This window comes from Vulpes vulpes, chromosome 2 (genome assembly GCF_048418805.1).
Source record: "Vulpes vulpes isolate BD-2025 chromosome 2, VulVul3, whole genome shotgun sequence".
Classification (NCBI taxonomy): Eukaryota; Metazoa; Chordata; class Mammalia; order Carnivora; family Canidae; genus Vulpes; species Vulpes vulpes.
The window spans coordinates 14,538,103-14,557,455 of NC_132781.1; the positions used below are offsets into that span (position 1 = coordinate 14,538,103).

Here is a 19,353-nt window from a genome sequence, read left to right on the forward strand (position 1 = left end):
AGAAAGTATTTTCTGCAACCAAATTGGATAAAAAGAAAACCGTGGATTATATGCCAGGAGATCTTTAGTAAAAATGTTGTGTGGAACATATTAGACAAACATTGTTTAGAAAGACATATTTATAGAAAATGTATATTTTTTATAGTGTACATGGAACATTCACCTGATACACCATATTATAGTGAATGTTCGAATTTAACGAACTTAAAAAACTTAGTGAATAAAAAAATGAAGTTAAAAGAACGGAAATTTTATAAAGCATGTTTTCTGACCATCATGAAATTAAACTAAAAACCAATAACAAAGATATCTGGAAAATTCTCAAATATTTGGAAATTAAACAGCATACTTCTAATTACCCTGTTGGTCCAAAGAAAGCCACAGGGGCAGGTAGAAAATATTTAAATGAAATGAAATTAAAAATATAGCATATCAAAAATTACAGCTGACACAGTGCTTAGAGGGAAATTAATAGCAGTAAGTGCTTATTTTAGAAGTACTAATTACTGATATTAGGTAATATTACTAGACTCTACAGACTTAAAAGCATAATAGGGAAATATTACAGACTATATGCCCAGAAGTTGAACAACTTATATGAAATAGACAAATTCCTTATAAGACACAAACTACAAAAGCTCACTCGAGAAGAAATAGTATAATTTCCAGTAGAAACTTAAAAAAAGAATTCATAGTTTATTATTTATTTATTTATTTATTTATTTATTTATTTATGTTATTTAAATTCAATTGAATTCATAGTTTAAAACCTTTCTATAAAGAAAACTCCAGGCTGAGATAGCTTCCTTGGCAAATATACCAAACCTTTAAGGAAGAAATATTTTATACAAATTTCCAGAAAATAGGAGAAGGGACATTTCTCAGCTTATTATATGAGGCTAATTAATATTGAAAGATATTGCAAGAAAACTATAGATCAGTTTCCCTTATGAGCTTAGAGGGACAAGTGAACAAAATATTATTAGTAGCCAAATTCAGCAATGTATGAAAAGGATAATTATAGTACTGTGCTGGTAAACTGGCTCTCTGGGTTAAGGGGAACCCCTCTTTGTACTGTTCACTGATTTCCATGGTATAGAAAATCCCACAAAAAAACGAAAAACTCCCACCACGGCCAGTTGTAAGCTACCACTGTGAGGTCCCCAAGCACAGAGTCAGGAAGAGATGTGTAGAATTAGCTCTTGTGAGCTGGGATAATCCAACTTCAGCACATTGTGACCAATACATAATTTTACTAAGAATGTAAGACTGTTTCAACATTCAAAAATCAATGAATGACTAAGTAAAAAGCCAAAAAACTATGAACCAAAAAATGTGCTTGGTTCTATACTTAGCCAAATAAACCTACCCAAACTGATACCCTGGTAGTACAGTCCATTCCGGGTCCCACTGTGCTCTGTGTCGCTTGCCCCTGTTCATTTCATTGCTCTGATCATTGCAACACCTAGATTACACCCTCTTTCTGTGGCCACTGCTTGCTCATTCAACATTTTTAATGACTGCAGTGATGCACTGGGAGGAAGGAGAGATATTCCTAACTCATGCAAACCCCCCCCCCCAAAAAAAAACAAAAACCCCCATAAAACTGTGCTAAGATATATAAAATTATATAATTAGCTCATAAATTTCACACACACCCCACGAAAAAGTACTTTTGTCTGTTTTTACTTAACATTCAGAATACTCTTGGTGATGACCATTTTCTTCTTTTTTTTTTTTTTTTAAGATTTTGTTTATTTGAGAGAGAGTGGAGAAAAAGCATGAGCTGGGAGGGGCAAAGGAAGAGGGAGAAGCAGGCTCTCTGCTGAGTAGGGAACCCAATGCAGGGCTCGATTCCAGGACTCTGGGATCAGGATCTGAGCCAAAGGCAGATGCTTAACTGACTGAGCCATCTAGGCACCTGGTGATGACCTTTTAACGGTTACTCCAGGAGGGTTGTAAAAATGAAGACCTAATTCTCTATTGATTTGGGAGCACGCTTGGGTCAAAAATCCTGTCCTTTAAAAAATTTTTGTATCAACTCCTAACACATTACTTGGGATATAGACTCAGTGCATGTTTTGATGAATGGATAAATAAATAAAAAAGAGAATTCTAAGGATTCCTCATTTGCAGAGGCTTCAGGTCGGGACTTCAGTGTGAGGCTCAAGTACACATTGTGGAAATGGCCATTCTTTGAAAAGAAGGACATTCTCAGTTGCATTGTGATTTTTAGTACCTCTCTGGTTCAAAAACATGTATAAAATGAGGGGAGTATAAGGGTGCTGAGGTTGCTCAGTTGGTTAAGCATCCTACTCTTGATTTCAGCTCAGGTCATGATCTCAGGGTCTGAGATTGAGCCCTGCATTGGTCTCTTCATTCAGTGGGGAGTCTGCTTGAGATTCTCTCTCCCTCTTCCTCTGCTCCCCTCCCCCATGTGCACATGCATACACTTTCTCTCTAAATCATAAAAAAAAAAAAAAAAAAAATGAGGGGTATGGAAGGGAATCAATTAAAATTCCCAAGAGAACTTCTTTTAAAAAGATCTGGGCCACTATATCATCTGAAAAAGGACTGTGGGGCAGGTAGAGTATTAGATGATAAATATTGAGTATTGCTATGAGAATAGCTTTAGCATAATTTTATGGTGTGTTGTCCATACATATTAATATATGTGCTCCTTTTGAAGATCAATGTATAAGTACATTTGTGTTGATTGAGGGGGGACCTGGGACATAATATAACTCATTTAAGTTACTATATATCTTTTGATTTTGACATACTGTTGATCATATCTATAATACTTAATGCCTAATATCATCTGCCTTACTGTGTGATTTCAGTGAGTTAGTAATGGAGTGGTAGTTCTCTCAGTCCTGGAATGGTAGCGTGAATGAATATGATCTGTGAAATTCCAAAGATGTTTTGCAGGTGAGCTGAGAAGAGGATGAGTTTGGCAAATTGAAGAAGGCCAGACTGGGTGGGATTATTCACACCTAGAGGTCAGGCTGAAAGACTTTCTCTATTTACATGAATAACACGTTTGGGCGAAAAAAAAAAAAACACGTTTGAGTTTCCTGATTTGCTTGTTATCTTTTAAAAAGGAAAGAAAGTTTGCCTGCATGGTTCAGTTGGTTAAGTGTCTGCCTTTGGCTCAGGTCATGATCCCAGGGTCCTGGGATCAAGCCCCATGTCAGGCTCCTTGCTCAGCAGGGAGCTTGTTTCTTCCTCTCCCTCTGCAACTTTCTCTGCTTGTGCTCACTCTGTTTCTCTCTGTCATATAAATAAATAAAAATCTTTAAAAAAATAATTAATAAAAAAGAACCTTTTATTTAGAGAAATGGACATTATCATTATCCCTCCAAATTCAGATTTTTAGTTATCAAAAACCTAGCAGATTACACCTCAACACTGATTATCATTCTTCAAGCTTCGCATTTGTCTTAGCAACCTCTAGTTACCAGTGCCTTGATACTTGCGTCACAGATTTGGTTTCAGTGTCCCGAATACTTTCATTTTTGTATCGAATAAGATTTGTGTTTATTCTAATTTCACTAATGGAAGTTTTTCTCCATCAGGGATGGATGAATGAGATTTACAACTATGATCCAGAAACCTACCATGCAACTTTGACACATTCAGTCTTTGTTCGACTTGAGGGTGGGACCTTAAGACTTTCAAAGCCCAATAAAAATATATCTAGGAGGGCAAGCTACAATGAAACAAAGCCAGAGGTTACCTACATCAGCCAGAAAATCTACGACCTTTCAGACAGCAAGGTAAGCCTGCTAATTTGAGAAACTTAAATGAAAGAAAAGCATTTGGAATCTTGGTTGTTCTACTGCATTTTTCCCCTCAAAAAGGTGTATGTGTATTGTGTAATATGTATATATGTGTGTGCACGTGTGTGTTTAAAGTATTATTATAATTTAGGGCAGTACCCTTCATGCAAATCCCCCAAGCATCTTTTTAAATGCAGATTCTAAGTGCAAGTCTGAATAGCCTGAGAGTCTGCATTTTTATGAGCTACCAGGTGATACTCTGGTGCTGGTCCATGGACCACACTTTGAGGAACAAAGGCATAGCACACTCATCTGACTTTGAGAGTTAACTTTTTCAGTCCAATGAAAAGCTATGAGTAGTGGTGCTAGGGTAATAATGAATGAAGACTGAAAATTATGGCTATGCAACATAACTACATTTGAGAAGTATTATATACTACTGTTGAGAATGTAAATTGTTTATTTTTTTTAGATTTATTTATTTATTTATTTATTTATTTATGATAGAGAGAGAGAGAAAGAGAGAGAGAGTGTGTCAGAGACACAGAAGGAGGGAGAAGCAGGCTCCATGCCAGGAGCCGGGAGCCTGACGTGGGACTCGATCCCGGGACTCCAGGATCGCGCCCTGGGCCAAAGGCAGGCGCCAAACCGCTGAGCCACCCAGGGATCCCCCTGTAAATTGTTTATTATTCCAAAAAATCTATATGTTCTCTGTTGTTATAACTCAAGCGAGTGAGCTTTAAGTTTACCCTGAATGGCAGAAGTATTTAAAATCATTTTTGTATAAATTCATTTTTAACTTGAGACTGATAAACTTGAGCTTCCCATCTAGATCTAATTCGATAAACTTTTTTTTTTCAAATTTAAAGTTGATCCAGGGTTATGAAACTTAATTGATGATAACCTGCTTAATAATTTTTGTGCCACTGTTACCTGAAAATTATAGATACTTGTAATTCTTGCAAAGTTCTAAAATATCTACTTCTGGAATGGGTTTGAAGAATAACAAGTCACTTCTAAAAATTTATCCCAGTTTCTGGGATAAATCCCAGTTTCTGGGATTCCTGTTGTAGATGGGTGGTAATTATTTTACGCTCATTATTTTAGTCAAAAAAGCTATAAAGTTTGCATTTGTTTCCTGCATAATATTAATGCACAGTGTGGCTAGTTCTTAATTTCTTATGTCAATCATCATTTCTCTTTCCTGTAGATTTATCTCGTGCCTAAAAGTTTGGCTCGAAAACGAATTTGGAATAAAAAGTACCCCATTTGCATTGAACTTGGTCGACAAGATGACTTTATGTCTAAGGCCCAGACTGATAAAGAGACTTCTGAAGAAAAGCCACCAGCTGAGAGAGAGCTGGGAGGCGAGGACCCTAAGAAGCCACCCCATCCTCAGGAGGGAACAAGATCTGGCCAGCGAGATCAGATACTATATCTCTTTGGGAGAACTGGCCGAGAGAAAGAGGAGTGGTTTAGGCGATTTATTCTGGCATCTAAACTGAAGTCAGAAATCAAGAAGCCACCTGGTGTTTCTGGAAGTAAACCAGGTAATGACACGTGCTAAATGCTCCAGTATTTTTAAAAGGCACATGGGCAAGGGAGAGAGATTCCCAGGTAGGAAGGAAGGAAAGCCACCCTGAACTGATGATGGTCTGCTACCTAAGGAGTGTACCTAGGAGTCATTTACCTTTTAGGTTGATCACTGTGCTGATCACTTCTAGGCAGCCCTGTGTACCAAACCATTTAACCAGTTTTGGAACAGCTTGCAGATATATAGTTTTTCACCTCTGTTGGTTCCTTAGGATTATATTTATTTGTACTTTATATTGTGACTCCTCTGAGAGAAGAAACCTCAGGAGAATCCTGGTTGTGATAAGGAGATGGATGAGTCAGGGCAGTATATCAGATTAGTGCTCTCAAACTCCTGGCTGTAAACATGGTTCTCTAAACCTGAGATCACCATAAAAATGCAGAGTCCCCTGGCCTCCTGATTCATATTTGTACTGATAAATGAGCCTCTGCTCATTTCCTGTCCTTCTGCCCCATGTATGCTACTTGAACCCTCACTGAACCTTTCAGCATTCTCCAGACATACTGGGATCTGTCATCGCTTTTGCATGTGCTCTTCCCTCTACCTGGAGTGTTCTTCCTCCCACCTGCGCCAGGAAAATGCCAACTATTTCTTCCAGAGGCAGCCCAGAGGACACTACCTGTGAAAGTTAGTCCTGGTCTCTCTTGGGTGGAGATAGTCACCCTCTTCTTTCTGCCCTGAAAGTCCTTTAGTCATGCTTCGGTTACAATGATTTTTATAGAGGGCTGTGATTTACTTGCCTAGGTGCCCAAACCCAAGGGCAGGGATTATGTCTTATTCTTTGTTTCATGTGGAATTGGCCCAGAGAAACTGCTTGATAAAAATCTTTGTTAAATGAAAGATGACAGGTCTGGAATTGCCATGAGCTATGGGTGAACAGTTAGCTTTCTGCCCACTTTTCATTTGTCCATGGGGTATGTCAGTTCCGTATTTGACCTTAAATGATCACAAGGAAAAAAGAAAAAGGTACTTACCACATGGACTTCATGGCTTTCAGTTCCTCTGAATTGTCTTAGGGAAGAATAAAAACTTTTAAAAAATGATCTGTTATTAGAGTGGAAGATATTTTCCAAGATAGGAAATAACCTTATAAATAGTTTTTTTAAACACTCGTTAGCATTTTAGCTAGTTTTCAACTCAGCCCAGGGAGGTTTGTTTGATGTACCATTGACTTTGCAATTGTTTCCTTCACGTGCATTAACAGCCAGCCCTCTTTGCTGCAGGTGTTTTGCCTTCACACAGCAGACACAACAGTCCCTCAGGGCACCTGACCCACAGCCGCAGCAGCAGCAAAGGCAGCGTGGAGGAGATCATGTCCCAGCCGAAGCAGAAGGAGCTGGTGGGCAGTGTGCGGCAGAAGATGCTTCTGGACTACAGTGTGTACATGGCCAGATGTGTCCCCCAGGAAAACCGAAGCCCCCAGAGGAGCCCTGTGCAGAGTGCGGAAAGCAGCCCCACGGCTGGGAAGAAGGTAAAGCTGGCTGCCTGGGCTGTGGCTATACTGCTTTTCTACTCAAACTCATTTCTTCATACATAAGCGCTTGGCACTGCTCTAGGCACTGGGGACACAGTAATGACCAAGATAGATAAGGGCCTTGTCCTCAGGGAGCTTATACTCTAGTCAGGAAGACAGCAAGAAACAAACATCTGGTGGTGGCAAGAATTAAAATAAAGCCAAGTAAGGGGGAATGGAAAGTGGCCAGACTGCTGTTTTAGAATGGTGGTCCAGGAGGGCCTCCTTGAGGAGGTGACATTTGGGCACAGACCTGACCAAAGTGAGGAAGTGAGCCCTGGGCTGTGTGTGGGAGGAGCCTTCCAGGTGAGGGGACCAGCAAGCGCCAAGACCCCAAAGCAGGGATGTGGTTGGAGTATAAGGAACTGTGATGAGGCCCTGCAATGATGGAGAGGTAGGGCCTCATGGGATCAGTTCTAAGGAGGATTTAAGTTTAAAAATGGCTGTCCAGGGATCCCTGGGTGGCGCAGTGGTTTGGCACCTGCCTTTGGCCCAGGGAGCGATCCTGGAGACCCGGGATCGAGTCCCACGTCGGGCTCCCGGTGCATGGAGCCTGCTTCTCCCTCCGCCTGTGTCTCTGCCTCTCTCTCTCTCTCTGTGACTATCATAAATAAATAAAAAATTAAAAAAAAAATTAAAAAAAAAAACAAAAAAACAAAAAATGGCTGTCCATGGAGAGTGGGGTGGCAGGGGGCACCCTTGGGGCTGTGGGGGATGGGGCTATGATGAGGGAGAGCAGTGGGTGGTGAGAATGGCTGCAGTTGGGATATGTGTTGGAGGGGAGCTGGTTGGATTTGCTGATGAATTAGATGTGGGTATGAGAGAACCAGAGGGGCCTTTGATCTGAGCAACTGGGCAATCAGGGAAGTTCTCAGAATCATTAGTAATAAAGGTCTTAATTCCTCAGTTATGTTTGTATTCTCAGATTCTTGGACTCATTAGCTATGTCCAGTGCTTTTGAAGATTTACCACGAGCATTCCTCCTGTAGAGTAACAAGCTGGCCATTGACTCAGGATCATTTGCAATAAGATAGCTAATCTAAGCTGCCATATGCCAGATTCTATTAGGCACTGCAATAGAATTACTCTGACCCCTTCAACAGTCTTGCAGATGAATGGTATTCTCTATTTTGCAGATGAGGAAACAGGTTCACAAGAATTAAGTAGCTTAATTTCACAGTTGCTAAGTGATGGCGTAGACAAAACCTGATCTGACACTCGTAGGCCCTCAGCTGCCACCACTGCCATTTTGGTGCTGGACCTGAGGCTTCCTGCCACTCCTCCACTCATGCTCTAAGCACCACCTCTGGCCTGTGTAGCACAAAACCCGATTTTCTCCTGTTCAATAACTTACTGAAATGTTTGATCTCTTCAAGTGGCCATATCTCTGTTCTTCATGGAAAGCACTTGGTGCCTTCTCTGTGCTGTTCGTCAGTCATGGATTTTGACTCATTCCGTTGATCCTCTTCAGTGGGGAAGAGGCCCCTGAACCTTCATTCAGCTGACTTTGTCAGGCCAAAAAGACCATGTGCCTCAGCTGGTCCCTTCCTCACTGCCTCTGCTTTCTGACCTAAGTTACCAACTAGAGTGGGAAGTAGGCCTTCCTCTAGCGTGGAGTTGGGTAATAAAAGACTATTCTAGGAATGTCCTGTTTACAACCAGTGAATCCCCCTACCCCAAATTCCTTTTGTCCCTAGGTTGTCAGCTATCTGGATTCTCATCAGCTTCAGGGAAATCAGGGGGAGAATCGTATACTAATGTAAGAAAATTGTCTAATGATAATGCTTGCTTTTTAAAAGAGTTCCTTAAATTAAAAATACAAAAACATGTCTTTGAACATAGTTTCCTCAGTGTGTTACCTATACATGTGTCCTGTCCTTGCTGGAGTCTATGGAAACCCCACCATGGGCTGGGAGGCCCCAATGGCACATAACGTAGCCCCTCCACCCAGCATTGCTTCCCCCCCAGCAGGGGGGAGTTTTCTAGTGCAAACCTCCTTTCTGAGTACTTGGCATTTACCTCTTTAAGCACCAAAACATGTCTTTCCTTTCCTAAATCTGATGAAAATCTTTAAAAACCACATTGCGTTTCCTGGCCCCCTTAGGCAGAGCAGGCATGGATGATTTAATCTTGATAATTTAAGGACTTAACAAACAGAAATTCAGGCTTGTCGTCATGCAGGCCTACTTGAGGTTGGAGACCTTTCACCCCCATCTGAGCTGTCCCAGGCTGCAGATTGTGCAGTAGTTTCTCTGGATTGTCTGTTGGCTGGTGTTGGTATATGTCCTTCTAGTGGATTTTCCTTGAGTGCTAATGCCCATCTCCCACCCCTACCCTTAATATAACAATTCTAGTTTGTGTAGGCTGGGAAACCAGAAAGCCAGAATTGGGGGGAGGGGGAGGGGAATACAGTATTGTGCAAACAGGATGACTGTCCTTAAAAAAGGATCTTTGGAAGAAAGCACATGAAGTCCATTGCTGTGCTCCCGCATCCATTTGACCTGCCTGAAGCGTTTGTGGGCCATGTCCTGGCTCTCAGGGGTGGTCTGCTAGTTAAGACAGTCTTGAATAAGCTGTTATTTAACTATTTACTCTGTGCCTCTGATATCACAAGTCCAGGAGAAACTCAAAGGGCTCAGAGACACAAATGAACCTTTGACATCTCTTCATGTTACAGTGTCACATAGTGTCAGCCACCAGCCAGAGCTTACCCAGGGTAGCAGGCCCCTTCCTCTTTCAGAGAGGGAGCTTGGGACACAGCTCCAGATTTTGCCTCAACTTCTCTTCTCCCTACTCTCCCCCTGCTGCTGCCTCTTGTTGGCCATGGTCAAAGCATATCTTACCCTGAGGGCTCCGAGACTAATGGCAACTTCCACCTGCTGGGCCTCCTTTCTGACATGTCACCCACTGCTAAGCTAGATTTGGAGGTAAATAAGGCCACTGGGGCTCAGGAGTCAAACCACTGTTAGAAACACTTAGGGTATAATTAGTAAATATAGACAAAGTTTGCATTAAACAATGCTAAAACGCTTTTGGTGATCATCCTTCCTTAAAGCATAATTTATTATTAAATTATTTACTATTATTTATTATAATAAATACAAATATTTATTATTTATTATTAAAAACATAACCAGGGGATTCTGCATATTGAAACCATTTTGGAGCTCAAAATTGGAATCATAAAATTACTATTTTGGGGGAAGGACCTGGTTCTCCAGATGTGTAGTGGTTAGTGACCAGCCACTGAGCCCTGACTTGCCCTTGTGACTGCTTTGTCCCACAGCCACAGACTGTGCAAGCCTCTGAATCTCTGTGGTGTTTGAGCCATTTTCTCACTGTTCAGGCCACTTAACCTCTAGAGTAGTTGAGAGACCATGAGGCTGGCTGGGGAGACCAGAGCTTTATTGTCTTGTCAAGGTAGTCGGCTTGGTTGGAGGAGGAGATTTTAATAGTAATTCAGAAAACCAGAAAATAAGGAAACTCTTTTGAAACTAAGAGCACACTGTATGTTAAGAGGGAAGCTCTCTTTTAAAAAATGTCTAAGGGTGGCATAGTATTACCCCTAGTGTGGTTACCTCAAGAAGAGAGACCACACAGGCTGCCTGCAGATTTGCTCAGGGGTGTGAGGCCAGAGAGGCTACTAGTTCTGTGTGCCCCAGAGTGGCCTGCCTGGGAGAGAGGACCATCGGTGGGGCAGTGCTTTGCCTATCCTTGAGGCAGGTGCAAGGCTCTAGTATTCAGATCATGTCATACACTTCCACACTCATTATTCAGGGAAGATCCTAAATGTTTAGAAATAATGTAAGCTTCACAGGTTTGGAGAGTCCTGTCTTCATTATTACGGTTGTACTAATTATCTTGTCACCTATTAACTGGATCATGAGACAAGAACCCCTAAAAAGCAAATAGGAATCCAACAGAAACCAGGAAATCTTAGTTGGCATAGTGGTTTTCCAAGGCTTCCCCTTTCCTGCTCAAAGTCAGCTTTTCAGACATTTAAAAGTAGAATTAAAAAGTGCTCTTCATACAGTGAATAAAAAATATGAAGCCATAGAGCCATTTTAAACATAAATTTTAGAAAGGATACAGAAGAGAGTGCCAAGCAATTCAAGGAGGTAGGAGGGAGAGAATAGTCTTTTCAACAAATGGGTGCTGGAACAACTGGTATCCACATGGCAAAAGAATGAAGTTGAACCCCTACCTCACACCATATACAAAAACTAACTCAAAAGGATTGTAGACCTCAATATAAGAGCTAGAACTATAAAACTCTTAGAAGAAAACACAGGAGTAAATCTCTGTGGTTTAGGGTTAGGTAAAGCTTTCTTAGATAAGATACCCAAAAGTACATGCAACCAAAAAAATTTTAAAAGATAAGTTAGATTTCGTCAAAATTAAAAACTTTCGTGCTGCAAACAATACCAATAAGATCGTGAAAGACAACCCATAGAATGGGAGAAAATATCTGCAAATCATATATTTGATATTCTGTTACCTAGAATAAACAAAGGACTTAAAATGGAATACTTAAAAGGTAAATGACCTAATTAAGAAGTGGGCAAAGGGGAGTGCCTGGGTGGCTCAGTCAGTTAAGTGTTTGCCTGGGATTAAGCCCTGCACCTGGTTCCCTACTTAGTGGGGAGCCTGCTTCTCCCTCTCCCTCTGCAGCTCCCACTGCTTGTGCAAACACACACACACACACACTCTATCAAATAAATAAATAAAACCTTAAAAAAAAGTGGACAAAGGATTTGAATAGACATTTCTCTAAAGAAGAAATACAGATGGCCAGTGAGCCTAGAAAAGATACTCAGTCATTAGTCATCCGGGAAATTCGATTCGAAACCATAATGAGATACCACTTCACAACCACTAGGATGACTAGAATGAATAATAATAATAATGAATAATAATAATAATGAATAATAGCAAGTATTAGTGAGAATATTTCTATAAAGAAAGTAGAACCATTATGGGTTGATGGTGGGAATGTAAAATGATTCAGCTGCTGTAGAAAGCACTTTGGTAGTTTCTCAAAGTAAACATATAGCTATGTGATCTAGCAATTTCACCCTTAGGTATATATCCTAGAGAAATGAATAGAAACCTATGTCTGCACAAAAACTTGTACACAGATGTTCATGGCAGCGTTATTCACAATAGCCCAAAGTGGAAGCAACTGAAACTTACGTCAAGTATGGTGTATACACACAATAGAATGTTATTCTGTAATAGGAATAATGTGCCAGCACCTGCTACAGCATTGGTAAATCTCGAGAACATTATGCTTACAAGAGAAGTCAGTCACAAAAGAACATGTTGCAGGATTCCATTTATATGAAATATCTAGAATAGGTGAATTTGCTGAGATATATTAGTGGTTGGTTGCCTGGGGCTTGTGGGGAGAGGTGTTGGTGTTGGGGATGGGGCTAAAGGGGATGGTGCCGGTGGGGACGGTGGTAGCAGGGATGGAGTTGGGGAAGAATGGCAAGTAACTGCTAAGGGATACAGGGTTTCTTTGGAGGGTAATTAAAATGTTCTAAAGTTGGAGCACCTGGGTAGCTCAGGCATCCAACTCTTGATTTCAGCTCAGGTTGTGATCTCCAGGTCATGAGATCAGGCCCCACTGGGAGCTCCAAGCTCAGCAGGAAGTCTGCTTCCTCTTCTCTCTACCTCTGTCCCTCACCATTTCTGCACATGTATGTATGTGCTTGCTCGCTCTCAAAGATTTTTTTAAATGTTCTAAAGTTGATGGTGGTGATAGCTTCATAATTCTGTGAATATGCTAAAAACCATAGATTGTACTCTCAGATAAATGGGTGAATTGTGTGTTATGTAAACTATATCTCTGTAAAGCTGTAAAAAAAAAAAAAAAGAAGATTCAAAACCATGTTAGTTTGATCCAATTTTGTTGTTTTAAAAAGTTCTGTATCCTGAAAAGTATCCTAAAAGCATACATTGAAAAAAAACTGATAGAAAAAAGAAAATAGAACTCTCTTACAACCAGTGAATCCCCCTACCCCAAATTCCTTTTGTCCCTAGGTTGTCAGCTATCTGGATTCTCATCAGCCTTACATTTGGATAGTGGGGTTATGGGTGTTCTCTGCAATAAATATGTATTGTTTTTATAATTGGGGAAACAGCTAACAGATCTGGAGTAAAGGTCTTCCATTGTGTCTTCTGGACCCAGTAGTCCTCTGTGAAACCCTAGTGGCACCAGATTGTGTATGACCAAACCTTTAGAGCAGAGGCACTAAGCTCTCTTTGGAACAAAAAAAACTGGGCTGGCCTTGGCCTCCTGGCCATTTGTTACAGCAAAGATTAGGCTAAAAAATTGAGTAAATTTGTACTTTACTCTGGAGGTTAGCTTATAATAAACTATATCCCAGACAAGCCTGGTAGCCTCCTTTAGCTTCTGCCTGTCGGACCTTCCAGACCTTTTTTTTTGGCAGTCATTTTGAGAAAGGTACCCTATCTACATGTACATGTGCAATTGAAATGGTGAAATGAATATTCTCACGTTCCTTCCTGCAGGCAAATGGCAGTGTTAGGAAACGCATGCATATTTATTCTTTAAGCTCTTAAATTTTTATGACGTTCATTGGAAGTGAGCTCTTTCTAGTAGTCCAGTGAATCCAGATTTTGTTCATAAAGCTGCTTTGATGCATTGTCAATGTCCTGCTGCTCTTAGATTTTTCTTTGTTCCCAATAAATCTGTGGAGAAAAGCCTGCAGAAGGAACTGTTGAAAAGAAAAAACAACCTGCTTGTCAGTTATTTCAGAAATGTGTTTCCACATCATATGCCTTTGGCTTGGACGTAAATTCTGAAATAGCCCTTTGTTCCTTGCTATTTTTGTGCCAAACCTGTTTGCTGTGAATATCTAGGGTTGTAAAGAAAGGCTAATAGAGAGGGGAAAGTGACCAATTCTCTTATGTTGCCTCCAGATCTAAGCAAGACATGCACTGCCTTGTGTGGGCACAACTTGGCACTGCCTAAATACCTGGGGGAGGAGGGCATCGTCCTTGGATGGGTGTTTACTCGGAAGTCTGTGTAGATAATCTGATGTGACTCAAAGACCGTAACCTCAGAAAAGCTGGACCAGATCCACATGGTGGGCGCAGATGTTCAGGCAGAGAGAAAAGTGATTCCAAAAAACATGTAATACCTGTAGCATGACCAAATGCCCAGTGATCACAGACTTCTGCTCTTGTACCCAAGACCTGGTGGTAGAAGTGTCTTGGGTGAGAGGTGCCCAGCCGGCTCTGTTGGGGAATTGTGAAACTCCTGATCTTGGGGTTGTGAGTTTGAGCTGCACGTTGAATATAGTGATTACTTAAAAATAAAATCTTAAAAAAAAGTATTGATTAATAACAAAAGATATTACAGCACTAGAAAGGACAGAGGCGTTGTACAGCCATTGAAATGAGTGAGGTAGAGACATATCTTCTGAAATGGAATGACCACCATGTATTACTTTTTAAACCAGAGTTTAATTTTTTTTTTAAATGAGACCCACCAACGTTCCTAAGGGAGACCTGCAAAAACACCCACACTTGAAGGATTCCTAGAACATAAAATATCTCCCCTTATACGTGAAAACATTAAATATAAAAACACAAGCAAACTCCCAGACCCCCAAAGAGAGAGACAGCGCCTGCTCTGACAAGACTAGTGGACAGGTGGGCGCTGGGCAGTCCACCAGTCCCTGCACAAGCTCAGTGAGCGGTTCAGACCCACAGAGCTCCAGGCTCCAGAAAAATCACACACGGGTACATGCCATAGACCTTTGGGGTACTCACAAGTCATCACATCTCCAAGTGTCAAATGCATGAGCACTAGGCCACCTGGGTACAGTCCCCCTGGCCTAGACCCAGCCGCCCACCACAGATCGCCCTGGCGTGAGCTCATGCAGCAAGCGTGGAGATACTGCGGGAGTCTGATGTGTGGTATGGCGCAGGCAGCCCGGAGGGCAGGGCAGATGCATTTGTACAAACCGCAGAGGGAAGAGAAAGGGTAAACAGTTTGCTCATTTCTGCATTTCTGGGTTTTTTGGTCTTTGCTTTCCAGGCTAATTGTTTCAGTAAGGCTGTAGTCTAATTAGAGATCTCAGCATAAGGAAATGTCTGTCACACCAGGTGCTGGTCACACCACCTTCTGCCCTCAGGACAGAGCAGGAATCAGGGAGAAAGAGGCTCTGAGTCAGGCTGCGCTGATAAACGAGGGGCCTCAGGCAGGACATGAATGGTTCCAAGTCCATTTCCTCACCCCTAAAATAGAAGTAAAGGTTCCATCTTTCTGGGCTATTATAAGGCATAAATGAGGGAGCCTGAGAAGTTGTCTTATCAGGGCCTGGCACAGGGTCAGTTGGCGGCACCTGTGACGACAGTTGTGGTCTGCAAGCGTTACCTGCACTGCTGGTACCTTGCCACCTATTTTTCCCTCCTGCTTCACCCCACGTGGCCCTCTCCGGGCAAGGGTCCATCGTCTGATGATTAGCCTTGGGAATCAGAGACTAACTCACATTTGCTCTCCTCCTGCCTCGCATATTGGCTGTGCTAGATGTTTAAGACCGATTGTACCCAGCGGTGGTGAGGTCTAGGGTATGTCATTGGGCTGAGATTGGGGAGAACAGCCGGAGGGGTTTTCACAGAATTCCTGAGAACAGGCTCTCTCTAATCCGAGGCTGTGGTTCTCAGCCTCACCCGTTCATTACAACAGTGAGAGAGCTGCTGGAAATTTGGATACCCACTTAAATTAGTACCTCTGGGTGTAGGGCCCAGGCACCAGTGTTTTTAAACAGCTCCCTGCCCCACGCCCAAGAGGGCTGTGTGTTCACAGCTGGCTGAGGGAGTCCTGGGCCTAGAGGCTTCGGGGCTGCCTTGGGAGGACCAGCCTGATGGTTATATGTTTTAGGGAGCCTCTGCTGGAAGAAGACAGGCAGACATTTGATCAGAGGTGTCATTAATCAGAAGTGGATACCAAGCTCATTTGGGAGGCAGGGCAATCTGGTTGAGCTAATTGTATGAAATACTAACTCATTCACAGGAAGACTGGTAGAAAAAGAAAAGAGACAAATAGGAGTTTTTATCTGTGATGGTGGCTTTTGTTGCTCCCTTTTTCTATTCACTGACATAACGTGAGGCTTGTAATTGGTAGGGGAGAAATAAAACTCCCGTGGCCGCCCATCTCTATAGGGAAGGACCTTCAGTGACTTTGTAAAAATAAGCACCTGTCTTATTCTCCAGTTGCTTTCCAGCTAATTTTGGTTCTCTTTCTTTTGCCAGTTGCCAGAGGCTCCGCCCTCTGAGGAGGAAGAACAGGAAGCCTGGGTGAACGCCTTGCTTGGAAGAATGTTTTGGGACTTCTTAGGAGAGAAATATTGGTCTGACCTGGTATCTAAGAAAATCCAAATGAAACTCAGCAAAATAAAGGTACCGTTTTCCACCCAAGAGGCTTCCAATTCTTCATCTTTCTTAATTTTGAAGTTTTGTATCATTATATCCTAAGGGGAAAATAACTTGGCTTAAAGCATATAACATATGAGAACCACGATATATCTTGAGCTGTGACCTTGGCTGTAGGACTCACCGGACCTGGGGACCCTAGTGAATGTGCCTGTTTACTTTTTCCTTTGTGTGTCCCTCATTATTACCCACTCTAGGTGATAATCCAGAATTTGGTTTGGGAAAATGGGAGCTTTTGTAGCTGGTGTGTCACGTAGACCTCTGTTGTCTTTAAATCAGTAAGGAATTTAAATCATACTTTAGGAGCCCACCCTGCCTCAGAGTCTGGGGGCTGTTCTATCTCTGCTGCAGAAAGTGCCAGACTACAGACCTCTTTCCCAAGTCATGCTCTCTCTCCAAGCTGGGAAAGTTAGCATGGCACTCCAAATGTGTCTGGGTCTGACCTTTACTTGTGGCCAGATGGTATTTTATTTTGGGCTCTCTCTTTGCTGAAAAAACCAGTCCTGGTGCTGATCAAGGTCCACTTGGAAATAAGTTTAAACTGTATAAATATTCCTCATAATTGCCACTAAGTGACTCATTTAGTACCACCTCTGCCAACCCAGAGACCTTACTAAGGTTATATAGAAGTAAGTTTCTGACCCAAGGAAGACCCAGCCAAGGAGGAGTCCCTTTGGTCCCCAAATTTTCACTGAGAAGTGGCACAGTCAGCAGCTGTGGATCATTATGGGTCATAGATACCTTTGAGATGCAGAAACAGATGAATCCTTTCCCTAGAAAAATGCACAGTGATGCAGAATTTTGCCCATGACTTCAGAGAGTTCAAGGACTCCAGGTTAGGAACTGTGGGCTAAGGTAAAATTTCATTAGAAAATGCAGGCATGAAGAAACTTCAGTGTGACTTGTATCATTCCTTTGGGTGGCAAACCAAGGATCTTAAGGGCTCAGTCAAGTTCTGGCAAGCTGGAGGCCCATGTCCTCTCTTCCCTAAGAGGACATGAAGAAAAGAGACCACCATCTGAGCTGGAAGAGTGGATTTTGTGCAGAATTCAGGGCAAGGATTTGGGAGGGCTCAGTTGACCTGGGTCAGCCTGTTGTTTCTCAGGTAGATTGAGGGTTGAAACCACTCTGCTAGCCAGGTCCAACGGGGGAGTGGGAAGCGGCAGTGACCCTCCCATGTTCGCACACAAGCAGTGAAGCTGGACCTCACTCCACCTCTTCCCGCTTTTTAGAAAATTATGGAGAGCTTGATGAGTTCTGGGTCAAGACACACAAGTGGGGCTGGCACTCTTCTTTTCCCAAAGACTGCCAGGGGCCCTTCCCTGAACATGAGGGCTGGGAGTCCTGGCAGTGGGAGGCAGAAAGCAGGGCGTGCCTCAACTCCGGACAGGACGTTGCTGTCCCAATTACACACATTCCAAAACAAATTGAGGCAGGGTCTTGTCCCATGCTTCTCTTGAGTGCTGGAAGTCCATGGATCTTCTACCGTCTTGGAGAATGATAGGCTCTCTCATTCCAGAGGAAGCTGAGGGAAAGTCTTTTATTTTCATCTTCTCCCTTTGCTGGTCATGTGGGCTTTTTCAGTTTGCAGACTTAAAACTGAGGGCAGAAGTGCTAGAAGGTTAGAATGGAAAAAGTGGCCTGGCTCCAGTAGTACCAGCAGGTCAATACCTGAGTGTCCTGCAAGACTAGAGGAGACCCTGGATGTAATGGAATAAACAGAAAGGCAGCAGGATATTCCTCCCAATTCTGAACCTGCTGCCACCCCTACCAAAAAGACTGATCATCACCAATAGCCACATATTCTGGAAAGTACTAAATCTAGTAGTGAGTGTTGGTTAATGACCAATACAAGAGCCAGAATAGCCGGAGGAGCCTGAGCTTTGACAAAGATCTCCCATTTCCTAGTTTCCCTTCAAGGCCTGACATATGGAGAACTCTTTGCTGGCTTTGCCCTGCGGTCTCTGATTGTCACCCTCACATGTGATAATGACTCATGTTGTGAAAGAGCAGCCCTGTGTGTGTATCTGGTGCCCAGTGATGGTTTAAAACAAGCTGGGTTTCTGCCCCAACAGCAAGTACATTCTTGGCCTCAGCCGGCCCCTCCCAACACTGCCCCGGGGCCCTCAGTCATCATGGGCCTCTTATGCCTGTGTCAGCAAATGTTGTTATTGCAGACAGCTTCCAGCAGTTCCTCCCACCAACCTGAGAATGTTCCATTCACCTGAATGTCCAGTTGGGTTCACTCAAGAGGGTAAAGAACATGCAGTGGGTTCTTGTCTCTCTGTGATGCCTTTGGGTGGGAAGAAGAGAGTTTCTGGTAGAAAAGAGCAGAAGGAGTGACCTTTCCTTGCCTTCCCCTGCAGAGTAGGAAGGAGGCTGACTAGGTTAGGGCCTGTTCTAAGAGTTTTTATTCAAAGCAGTTGTGATTTGGAGGGGAAGGATGAGAGATGTTCTAGAATCTTGGAGTTGGGCACTCAGGTGAATAAGTAGGAATCTGGGCCCTGCAGAGCCCCTCCTCATTCTGCCTGCTGATGATTAGGCCTGGCCCAAACCTGCTGAGTCTTTCCCAGTCCCTGGTCCCTCAGCCCTTTGTCTCAGGTCCCTCCTCTACCCTTGTAGGAACCACAGAGTGCAGAGTGGGAGGGCTGGGAGGTTGGACAGGGGACTGGGAATGCCATCTCTGCATCCGCTCCCCTTGATCAGTGTTGGACTCCTGTTCCCATAGAAACCCAGCATGCTCCTGACTCACTGGGTATTAGAGTGATAATAATAGACACTCTGGGGCAAAGGTGCAAGAATCTGGCTACATTCTTGGCCAAGTAGGCTGATTGGAAGGTCAGCCACCACATAACAGTGATGCCTTGGAAAAAAGGTTTTCCATATCCAGCAACCACCAATTCAAAATGCACATTTGAGTACTGCCTTTGGTCACATTTTGTTCATCACAGATGTCATAATTCTTTAACTATCCCACCCCTGCAGAAAAACAGAGG

At 42.7% G+C, this 19,353-nt stretch overlaps 1 protein-coding gene across 7 annotated transcripts in view; it reads left to right on the forward strand.

The window, feature by feature from the left end:
• Positions 1-19,353, forward strand: part of TEX2 (testis expressed 2) — a 100,581-nt gene that overhangs the window by 58,449 nt on the left and 22,779 nt on the right. For all 7 annotated transcript variants that reach the window (XR_011999567.1, XM_072746828.1, XM_072746825.1 and 4 more), the window contains 4 exons: positions 3,579-3,779; positions 4,993-5,332; positions 6,600-6,847; positions 16,178-16,324. Coding sequence is in view for 6 of the 7 variants with exons in the window: in XM_072746828.1 (XP_072602929.1) it covers positions 3,579-3,779; positions 4,993-5,332; positions 6,600-6,847; positions 16,178-16,324 (936 nt within the window). In the remaining variant the exon portion in view is untranslated. The remainder of the gene's footprint in view (positions 1-3,578; positions 3,780-4,992; positions 5,333-6,599; positions 6,848-16,177; positions 16,325-19,353) is intronic.